This window comes from Humulus lupulus, chromosome 4 (assembly GCF_963169125.1).
Source record: "Humulus lupulus chromosome 4, drHumLupu1.1, whole genome shotgun sequence".
Taxonomy (NCBI): Eukaryota; Viridiplantae; Streptophyta; class Magnoliopsida; order Rosales; family Cannabaceae; genus Humulus; species Humulus lupulus.
Genome location: NC_084796.1, coordinates 166,392,705 through 166,404,673, shown reverse-complemented (window position 1 = coordinate 166,404,673; position 11,969 = coordinate 166,392,705). Strand labels below are relative to the sequence as shown.

General features: G+C 36.1%; 1 protein-coding gene, 1 non-coding gene and 1 pseudogene across 2 annotated transcripts; 1 reads left to right on the top strand and 2 right to left on the bottom strand.

Annotated features, from left to right (window-relative positions):
* Positions 1-3,160: 3,160 nt before the first annotated feature.
* Positions 3,161-4,075, bottom strand: LOC133832650 (protein CHROMATIN REMODELING 5-like). Its single transcript, XM_062262961.1, has 4 exons — positions 4,003-4,075; positions 3,768-3,902; positions 3,328-3,519; positions 3,161-3,232 (listed from the first exon to the last, which is right to left on the bottom strand). The coding sequence occupies exons 1-4, from the start codon at positions 4,051-4,053 to the stop codon at positions 3,161-3,163; spliced, it is 450 nt and encodes a 149-aa protein (XP_062118945.1). The 5' UTR covers positions 4,054-4,075.
* Positions 4,076-6,274: 2,199 nt separating this feature from the next.
* LOC133829261 (short integuments 2, mitochondrial-like) lies at positions 6,275-7,489 on the bottom strand (annotated as a pseudogene).
* Positions 7,490-8,277: 788 nt separating this feature from the next.
* LOC133833361 (small nucleolar RNA R71) lies at positions 8,278-8,384 on the top strand. The gene has a single exon (XR_009892742.1). It is a non-coding gene; the product is annotated as a small nucleolar RNA R71 (small nucleolar RNA).
* The last annotated feature ends 3,585 nt before the right edge of the window (positions 8,385-11,969 follow it).

The following is an 11,969-nucleotide window of genomic DNA, read 5'->3' as shown; positions in this document are numbered from 1 at the left end:
AATGAAAAAAAGAAGAGGGAAGAAATGAAATGGCAAGTCTTAACCAGAATCTTTAGCATCAGAACATTCAAAGCTTTTAAAAGCTGGCTGCCATCATCCATATGTGGAACTCTCTCATCCAACAGCCATAGAAGGAGCTCAGTAATTAGACTATCAAGTGTGCTTTCCTTGACAGCATAAGCCAGTCTCTTGTTTTGAAATGTCTAAAAATCAATTAGAATTTTACATCAACTAGTTAGGTTTATAGTAAGGTATATAAAAAAAATGGAAAAACAGAGTACAGTGTTAGCATTAAGACATTCAACAACAACATAAACCAAACTTACCTGCATGAGGGTGTTGAGAACATATTTACAAGATCTAGATGATGCTCCTGTCAAGATAAGCCTCTAATACCTTGGAAGTACTGGGCCAGAGACAGATCGTGTAACCTCTCCAATTTGCTCTGCTACATCCAATCTACAATAAATCAAAATAAATAAAAGTTCAAAGTTAGTAGTCTAATAGGCTTGTATCAAAAGGACTCTCTAGATCCTGGTGACAAATTTTTTTAGCTATAAAAATAAAGTAAATGTCCTCAAACAAGTTCAAAAATATTGGATGCAATGCAATGCAATGCAACAATTTGAAAACCAAATAAGTGCAGCCTAACAGCAGGAATGAAGAAGCACCAACATGACCTCTGTTTATGTCACAGCTAACTATAAAGAGACCTTTTAAACGTGTCAGCAATCAACATGTTTTTTTATTTGATATGCACGAGTACCAAAAGAAACAAGATTGAGAAAGCTTTACAATGAGACAAACAATTCAACTGAATACCCCTTGAATGCGGTCTAATCAGAATCTTGTATGAATTTATGTCAGAAAACAACATACAGGATTCAACTGAATACCCCTTGAAACTCTAGCATATACCAGACATAAAATAGTTCACATGTTTTATGCTAATTCTTTTAAAAAAAAATAAAAAAAACAAGTGAGAAAAAATCTTACCCATTCCTCACCTTTCAGTCCCCGTCTGTCCCCGACCTTGCACAAGACATAGTCGACCACCACCTGCACCGATCTAGCCCTCATCACCAAAGCACCGTCTGCATCCCATCATCATCAACCTTTAGTCCTTGCCTACGTCCCATAGTCGTCGAGCATTAGTCCACGCCTTAGGGACAATCGGAGTAGCTCTTGTGGCGGAGCAGAAGAGGAATCAGAGAAACCATCAAAATTCATAACCGGATCATGAAAGAAAAGAAAAACCATAAAAAAAAAAAGGAAACGAAACAGGTAAGGACTAAGAATTATCTAATAGCTTTACAATAAAAGAACCAAACATGTAGATAACAGATAAAATCATGTTTAACAACACATGTTAACTTTTTAAACCATGTCCTTTGCTACACACAATGAAATAGGGCACAATGAACTCATTTTAACGTGTAAGCTGATTTTATAACTTCTTTTATTGATTAATTTTGTTCCCGAGTCCCCTAGATGGCTGGTATGAATTGGATCAAAACTAAGCTTAGAAAACATAGAAACTTTAAAAATTTTGATAGCCCCTAAAATATACAAGCAAACAGAGAAAAGTCAACCTAGACATACTTTGGAATCAATGAGTTATCATAAAGGTTTATTTTAACGAGATTACAAATGATGGTAATAAGCATTATTACACAGAAAAATTATGCTCTACCACAGTGAGCAAGACAAACCTGCACTAAAGTAGTGGGTCTATGTGTACATATAATCAAGTGGTGGTAATTGGTGGTTATTAAGTAGGAGAACACACCTGGAGAACACTCACGTCTAGGTAGGTAAGTTGAGGACAACCTCTTGCAATGGCCATTATTCCAGCATCACCAATTTGATGACAGCCACTAACGTTTAGATACTGTAGGGAGTTACACTTACCAATGGCAACAAGTGCCTCGTCCCCGAGCCTAATAATTAATATGCGAGTGAAGACATAAATAAAAGTGTAATTCATACTCAAATATTTGTAATTCTATAAACAATGAAAAGAAGAATTCACCTATCACAAAATCGGAGGCTAAGATCTGTCAGGGACTTGCAATTCTCTCCAACAGCTACAATTCCTCTGTTTCCAATCTATAACTACAAAGAAGGATATATATGCTGTCACAAATAATTCACATGGTAACTACCAGACCGACCACTATGTGTGTGTTCAAAGTAAAAGAGTTCAAAGACGTCTTCTCAGATAATATTCAGAATTGGCAGTGTATTTAGTAATATGTTTCTAAAGTTCTTATCTTTTCTTTGGAATGGTTCTGCCTTCTCTAAATTAGAGTCTGGCTTAGTTTTGGTTCTGTTAGTTTCAGGAGTTTGTTTACATTTCTTCCTATTTTTGCTATAGATTTCTCAATAGCTTGCTCCTATACCGGACTCTATATTTCCATATTTCCATAATCTTCTTTCTAGATTATTATCAATCACAATATAAGCTGTAATTGTACAACTATGTTATGCATTTTCTTTTTTATAATAACAAAATTTTATTGAAGAATTCAAATAACAAGAACATCTGGGAATTGAAGCTAATTCAGAGAATGATTATGATAACTAAAATGTAATAAAAGCCAAGAGAAGACAGAAGAGTCAACAACATTGTAAGAATAAAAAAGAATAGTACTTGAAACAGGAGTAGTTTAGAAATATATTATTAAAATGATATCTAGACACCAGATGAAATTGATGATGGTTCCACTATAACAGCTAACAAAACAGTTGCCCAACATCAAAATTTTAGCATATCTAGAAACTGTAGCTGCTTCAACCTCTCCACACATAATTAAAGATGCCAAAAATGATCAAATAGAACATAAGAAATTCAAATTTAATAATTCAATATTTCTGCAAATTTAAACATTAAAGGAATTACTAAGCACAGAGTTTAAACCCGTCCAACAACTAAAAGATTTGGCATATGTGCTCATTATCACAATTGGTGGAGGGAGAAGAACAAAAATTATTCCCATACTTCCCACTTCCCAGGCACCATAATCAGCTCTAAACATAAAACTCCAAACAAGCTGGACTGTTTTGTTAAATGGGTAATCACATGCATGTATAGCAAATTAACAACAATGTAGAACACACAAAATCTTCTATGTCTGTGTTAGTGAAAAAGAGAAATTATTTACCAAAACTCTTCCACACTGTTCTGTAATGGAGTACCAGTAATCAACAACTTGTTCTTGGTGCTAAATTCCTGTCAATCACAACACTAGCAAATGGTAACAAACTAAACTTGAAAAGGAAAGATAAAATGGGCAGTTGTAAATTCAATTGCCATGATTAACCTACCGAAAGTGTTGTATACAACTGTGCTTCACTATTTTTTAACCTGTGTGCTTCATCAACCATCAGATAGCACCACTTGATCTTTGAAAGGATAGCTTTATCTTTCAGAACTACTTCATATGTAGTCAATAGTGCATTAAACTTTATTGGCCTGCCAACATTTTTGTTATTGTAGAATTCATACTGCTGACAAACCTGCATCCAACATAAAACTTTTAAGAAAAAATGAGGCACTAATTATGATAGCACTAAAAGAGACAATAGTCACATGTCCGTGACCTCCTCCCAAGTTATTAAAAAACCCTCACTTATGATGGGAACTTTTTGACATAGAAAAAGTAATCATAATGCAGCATGTAGACTGTTACTAATATTAAAATATTTACATTAAACATCTATGTGACATATACCAATATACATGTAATGGAAAAACTTAAACTCACCTCTTGACTTGCACGAGTACCAACATATACAATAATATTCATCTCAGGTAGCCACTTCCTAAATTCTTTTGCCCAGTTTAACAATGTGGATAATGGTACAACAACAAGAAATGGCCCATGGATATGTTGAGCATTCTGTAAAGAGAACAAACAAAACCTTGATCTCAAGTCTAGCTCTAAAGAAAAACTCATGACCTCAAATTTCAAGAAATTTTCAAAATAACTACATTTACACCTGTAAAAACCCAAGCATGGATACTGACTGAATAGTTTTACCAAGACCCATCTCATCAGCTAAAATAACATTAGTATCAGACCCTCAAGCTGATAATCACGCAGCTTTCCTCCCCTCAACCATTCAGGCTGCTCATCAAGCTTCCGTAAACTTTCTAAAAATTAAAAATGCACCCATTATGTCTGTTGCATATGACAAACCAAATTCTCGACAAAGATACAATGTTTAAAAGCATAGTTGAAATAAAAATCAAGTAGAAATAAGCTGTGTTTAGCAAACCAATGTCTGGAGACAAGTGCACAGTTAAAATGTACTCCTCCCACATATAAAATAAAGATAGTATTTACATTACTAAAAAGTTTGCCTATATTTCTTTGTATAAAATACCAACGTGTTCTTTATATTTCATATTTTCTATCTGAATAAAACTGGTTCATTAAAAAAAATAATGAAATGTTTGCCAATACAGAAGAAATGGCAGAATCACAAAGTTGATGCATATGAGCATCAAAATGGTTGTATTTACCTACTTTTGTTCATATTTAGTAGAAAAGAATGACATTGGAACTTTCATAGGCCACTCAAATTTGAGCACACCATCGTTCAAGTTTTTAAAACTCCAAAGAAATACCAACCTTTGCTCTATTTGCCCTGGGGATCTACCAATTTCCCCTGTACAGAAATTTTAGCCTCACGGGCCTGCTCATAGATGACACACTACAAGCATTAGTAAAATATAGAAGCACTTTCTACTTGAGTGAGGATTTGTGTCTGCATACAATCAAAACCTAGTGAAGTAAACTACCCAATGAGCTCAAGGCCAAAACAATGAAGGAAATCAACCCTGAAAAGCAAGAGCAGAAACAACACAAACTAGGGATCCAAATGCATATTCATCTGATGCTAACAAATGATGCATTGCATGATAGCCTTGGTTGAGGATCAAAATGCTGGATAAGTCTACACAGTTTTAGGAATGTAAAAGGCTCAAGGGTAGAAAACTACTTATGGAACCATCAGTTGACATCTAATGCAATGAATACATACTTGAGCAGAATACCAATATTTTCCACAAAAAAGAAAAATAAAACGTTCCTATGTCAATTTTTGTTTTCTTTCAATCAATTGTTAGAAAGATACAGTTTTTCAAGACAGAGGCTCCGGATAATGAAAATCGCGAGCTAAAACTTAAATTCACATGCAGATATGCTATGCACTTAAAATTAGTAAAGAGAACAAAAGGGCTAGGAACAAGATGATGATGATAATGATCAAACAATTATGTTGTAGTGACAGAAACCTACAGAGCACTTAACTGCAAAAATGGGATGAGGAAACACTGAAAAAAAAATCATTAACTCACTAATTTCATTAGTATAACAACACAAAACCAGAACAGAAACCTACAGAGAACTACTTTACTATAACCAAAAAGTGGAATTTATGGAGAACTTTTCGAGCCCATAACAGAAACCATAACAAACTTCAACCATCAATAGAGGAAAACTCATGAAGCAAAAACTAAGATGCTACAGTATTAGTGAACTTCTAACTTGAATAAAAGAAATTCAGACAAATAATCACAAACAAATTGATCTCAGATAAAAAGGCTAACACAGAGAGCTTGAGAAAGAGAGAGATAGCGCACTGAATGAGGAAAGACTCACCCTAGTCTTCCCTGTTCTTTCATGCAGTGCCAACGACTCTAAATTCGAAAAACAAGGCTAGTATCAATACCTAGCACACATTCATCAAGAGAACAAGTTACCCCAACGTGAAGCCAAACTCAACCATTTGAAGCAAAAACATAGATAGATAAAAACATAAACAACACAACAAAATCATTTGATTAGGGGTTAGTTGGATAGAGTATTTTTTGATTAAGAAATTGCGTGAAAAACTGAAATGAATGACCCTCTAATCAAGACTAAAATAATTCTTTTTAAAAAAAAAAATACCAAATCTAAGTCTCCTATAAGACCTTTGGGTGGTGATAGAGATGTACAAAGTTATTTTACAGGCAAACCACCATAAATAGTTTGAATAAAAAAAATATTAATTCAAATATGGTATCATATATATAAAACTATATGTAGCTTACTGGCCAGGTCAGTCAACTAAAGGCAACTGTATTAACATGTAGCACAATATATGTAGTCTAAGCTAAACCCATGATATTCCTCCACAAGAAAATAGTTTATTGACAAAGTTAAACATATTCTTATTCATTTCCATTTATAATGTGTACTTGTTAACCAATTCTAGTTAACCAATTCGTTAACCAATTCTAGTTTTTGTACTTGTTACAGTTTCAGCATACAATAAGTACATCATCAAATGTTCACATTTAATTTAACAGATTAAAGAAAAACAATAACAAAAACAAAACAAAAAAGAACTAATCGAAGAGGGCTGACCTGCAAGAGCAAGCTTTAGTCCTGTCTCTATATCTGGGATACTTGGAACCAGTACACCTGGAGTGTCCAGTACATATATGCTCGGTTGATGAGCAATCTGTACCCAAAAAACAAAATAGTTTTGAATAAAATTCAAGGAACTAGAATCTAAAACTTGTCATTAGGAGATATAAATATCTTAAAATGCATATAACCAAAACATGAATCCTAAGAGTAAAGAATGTTTATGCACCCTCAATTTTTCTTGCAGTAGAAAGGAAATCAAACACAAAAACTACTTCACCTTGAAACCAGCAATATCTTGAGTAACACCAGGCAGAGGACCTACTGTTGCTCTCTTATTCTTCCCTTGCGCTTAGTAAACAAAACTCAACAAAATCATTTTTGGGTTCAACTTAAATATCAGTCCAGAAAAAATCTTAATCACATCTTACCAGGAAAGTAAGACGATGCAATTTGATGAATGGAATTAATCAAAGCAGATTTTCCAACATTAGGAAACCCAACAACCATAACAAGCAGAGTTGGCTCTTTCAAAATCGCTTCCTTCAATTTAAACTCCACCAGCTCAAGAAGCTTCGATACATACACGCATATACATTACACGCCATTAAAATCAACAGAACACGAAAGCAAAACACTATTAAGGAGTAAGAACAAACTGAAGAAAACTTACTTACCTTCCTAACAGAAGTCTTACTGTGTGCATTTATGGGAATACAATCTTGTTGGAACGATTCAAAATGACGAACACATTTCTACAGAAATAAATAAATAAATAAATAAAAAATGAAAATGATTACCGGCATGATATTGGGATTGGCAAGGTCCTTCTTATTGAGAGCAATAACGCGTCGTTTGGCGGAGAGGTGAGATTGAAGGTCCTGGTTGGCAAACGACAGGGGAATTCGAGCGTCGCGGACCTCAACAACAAGGTCAGCTTGCTTGAGTCGATCGTGAATGGTGTGAGAGGCTGCGGCCATGTGACCAAGAAACCAATTGATAACTCCACCGCCGGCGTTGAACCCCATTTCTCCTTAACCCTTCTTCATGAATTTCTTTACACCCATCTTTTTGTTTTAGCTAGAAAACTCTGTGAAGTGGTCAAGTCTATATTCGAACGGGTTTGGCGAATGAATAAATTAGCAGTTAGTCGAAGCTGGAGGAAGGGTGGTGGCAGCTGCCGAGTCGAGGTGGTAGTGACTGTGAAAGAATGAAGGTGGAAAGAGAAGAGAAGAGAGATAGGTCTACGGGAAAGACTGAGAGAGTACGAGAGAGATAGACCAAGAGAGACCAGGAAGAGAAAGAAAGAAAGATTGAAGAAATGAGTATAGGGGAAATGGGTACACGGGAAAGGAAGAAAAAACTTAGGGTTTGGCGCCTGAAATTTTTACCTTGCCGCCTGAAATTTGTCTCATATACAATAACTATTTTTAAATACTATTATAATGATGTGTTATGGTAATGGGTGTTTGGTGTAGTGAAGACAGTTGTCAAAAGTATGACCCTCACCACAATACACACAAGAAATGTTCTCCATTTGCTCCATTTGTGTCCCCATAGGCTGCCCCATTGATTGATTCATCCCCATTTTCATTGTCCTAAGCATATTAGAAATCGAGGAAACTTGGGCTGCCAAAGAAATGATGGCATCTACATCATGAATACCAACCACTTTCTACCTGTAGACGATTTAGAAGTGGGCCACTAATAGTTGTTGCTGAATATCCTCTCAAGGATTTCATATGCCTCATTATAGGTCTTAGCAAGAAGATCCTCGTTCGCTGAAGCATCAACCACCATTCTAGTATGAGTGTTGAGATCGTTATAGAAGGTCTCCATCTGGATGCAATGTTGAATGCCACGGTGAGGGCATTTGTGCAACAACTCCTTAAATCGCTCCCATGCCTCATATAAAGATTCTTCATCAAGTTACTGAAATGAAGTAATCTCATTGCAGAGCTTGACATTCTTAGTGGGAGGAAAGTACTTCATCAAAAACTGCTCAGCCAACTCTTGCCAAGTAGTCACAGAATCAAAAGGCAAAGAGTTCAACCAAGCTCATGCTCTATCTCTCAAGGAGTATGGGAACAACTTCAATCTTAGGGTATCCTCTGTAACTCGGGGCAGCTTGAAAGAATCATTCAGTTCAATGAACAAGCGAAGATGAAGGCGAGGATCTTCTGTTGGCATTCCATTGAACTGGCCCACAGTCTGAAGCATTTGGAATATAATTGGCTTCAATTCGAATTGTGCAACCTAAATTTATGGTCTTACAATGCTCAGATTGAGCTCGTTGATCAGCTTCAATAACACCGTTCTGCCCATTATTAACAGCTACTCCCCCTTGAGCTACTCTTTCTTGAGCAACTTCTGCTTGATTTACTTCCCTTTGAGTGACTCCCTATTGAGCTCCTTGCTCAACATCCATAACTACTACTTCCCTTTAGGATTTTTGTACTTTTTTCCTTCGTCTGAATGTGCGTTCAATTTCTGGATCAAGGGGAAGTAGTCCAGGGTCTTGATTCTCGTTCATACACTCTGTGAACCTGAATTTACATAAGAATCACCCACGTTAGCACAAAAAAATATTAAATCAAATTGCAAGATAATTAATTTCACAATAAATGACTTTAAGCAATCCCCAACAACGACGCCAGAAACTTGTTGCATAAAATTAAGCTAAGTGCAAATGTACACTATCAACAACTAAAAATATAGTAGCAAGTACTAGATATCGTCTCCTCAAGGATTGCTTTAAGCTAAGTATTATAAAAAAATCAACTCTAACAATTTAGGTTGCAAACAATTGAGATGGGTGTGATTAATTAAGAAAGTGCAAATTACTTTAGAAAAATAAAGGGAAGCAATTTAAACTTAATCAATGAATAATTCTTTGTCAAATGAAGGATAGAAATAGTTAGGAATACCAATTCCCCCTATTTTTTTAGTTTTATTTCTAATGCTACAACAAAGTTCATAGCAAAGTTCTCTTGTAACTAGGATTTCCAATTCAATGCACATGCCATTTTCCCAAATGCTCATGTTAAAGTTCCATCAATTAAATTCACATATTCCTATGCTAAATTCAATTTCAAGTAACAATCCTTCAAGTTTGCATGGTGAATAAAATATCCCTAAATTATCCACTAATCAACAACATAGTAATCAACATGCATCTACTAAGCCTATCCACTTATCCACCCTTCTAGAATTCAAATTATCTTGTAACTCACTCAAGTTGATCAATCTCAAGCAAGAATTAGCAATAAATATAGCTTAATTGAACAAAAGCAACTTAGCATAAATTTAAAATCAACAATTTGGGGTTTCACTACAAATTAGGGTTCATCAATATCCTAGCTTTAAAAAGTTAGTTCATACTCAAAATCAACAAAGAACCATAATCATCCATCATTGTTCAATGAGTTCAAAAATTAGATAAATAATTCAAAATCAAAATAGAGAAAGAAAGAGATTCTAGCCCCCATTGGTGGAAAGTTTCTTCTTCTCCTCTTTTCTTGTTTCTCTTCTCTTCTCCTCGTTTTCCCTCTTCTTTTCTTGGTGTTTATCATCTAAAAAAATGCAAAAAAAACATCCCTTCAATGGTGTGGGCAGCTGGGTTCTTTGTTGAAGATAATGATTCTCTCTCTAGGGCTCCAAAAATGGGTACAAACCCTTTTCTTTTTCTCCACGCGTGGGGACCACACTTTTCCCTAAAAAATATCAGCTCTTTACCACCTCATCCTCAATCTCATCATGTCATTCCACCTCATTTAATGACTTGTCAAGTATGCATAACTTATGTTGTTGACTGTGCACACTTTGCTTCAGCAAAGATGAAAGGATGCTACAACAAAGTACCAGGATTTCAGCTCCACGATGCTTTCTTTGCACATTTTTCACCAAGCATCCTTTCTTTTTGCCTTCAAAAAATAGATATCATATTTTTAGATCACAATCCCATTATTTTCCCACAAGATTTATCATTAATTAAAACAAAATACACACAAAAAAATTAAAAGATGAAATGACTAAAACCACACAATAACAACACAAACACTCTATTTCACTTAGATTTTTAAGTTCAAAAGCTTAGTTAATAACTCTAAAATATAGAGTTATCAAACACCCTGTTCATCAAATCCATAAAAGCGGCTAGGGCAATAGTCAAATCAATTGAGATGACTAAGAACTCATAATGCCCATATTTTGTACGAAAATTAGTGTTAGGTATGTCTCCCTCCTTGATCCTCAGCTGGTGATAACCAGATGAAGATCTATCTTTGATAATGCCATCTTACCCTACAACTGATCAAACAAGTCATCTATCTTTGGCAGAGGATACTTATTCTTAATGGTTATATTGTTTTGTTCCCTGTAGTCAATGCACATCCTCAGAGAACTATCTTTCTTTTTTATAAACAGGACGGTCGCACCCCATGGAGAGAAACTGGGTCTAATAAAACCCATGTCTAACAACTCCTGTAACTATACCTTCAATTCCTTCGACTTTGCTAGGGCCATTCGGTACGGTCCCCTGCACATTGGCTCTATACCTAACTCCAGTTTGATAACGAACTCTATCTCTTAGTGTGGCGGCAACCCTGGTAGATCCTCTGGAAACACATTTAGGAACTCACAGACTAATTTAGTCTCTTCTGGTCCCAATGGCACGACCTGAGTGGTATCTACCACACTGGCTAAGAATGCTATAAAACTGCCTTGCAATAGGTCCCTATCCCTCAATGCTGATATCATAGGTACACGGGGTCCATGCACACTGCCAACAAATACAAAGGGGTCTTCACCCTCAGGTTCAAAGGTTACCATCTTCTTTTTGCAGTCTATTGTTGCCCCATACCTCACTAACCAGTCCATGCCAAAATCATGTCAAAGTAGATCATTACTGACTCAATCAGATCAACTGAGAATTCTCAACCATCCACTGTCACTAGCAATGATCTGACCCATCTCCTGGAAACTACTAACTCTCAAGTGGGCAGTAATGTTCCAAACCCCATAGTATAATAATCACATGGCCTACACAATCTATAAATTATCCAACTAGAAACAAAAGAGTGTGTAGCACCAGAATCAATTAAAATAGTATAAGAGGTTCCAACACTAGAAAGCTGACCTGTCACTACTGAGGGACTAGCCTCATCCTCTTCTTGCATCAATGCGAACACTCGAGCTAGAGTCAAGTTGTCTACCTTCCTTGGTTCTTCCTTTCTTGCTCTCAGGTTATATTTCTTTAAGTGACCCACTATTTTTCACAGAAATCAAGCCTTTGCTTGACACTCTCCCACATGATGCCTCCTACATCTGACGTACTCTGGGTATGTCCTCCAGCCCTCATTGCTTCCATGGTGACCTATGTGTATACCACGTGGCCTCCTGTCGGGGCCTAGAGCTGAAAAGGAATCTGGAGTCTTCCTTTTCTGATCACTGGGGCCTCCGCCCCTACCTGAACCCACAAATGGAGGTCCCGTCCTCCTAGTGTCTCTCCTGGCTGCGTTCTCGCACCAGATTTTGTTCTCTGTGCCC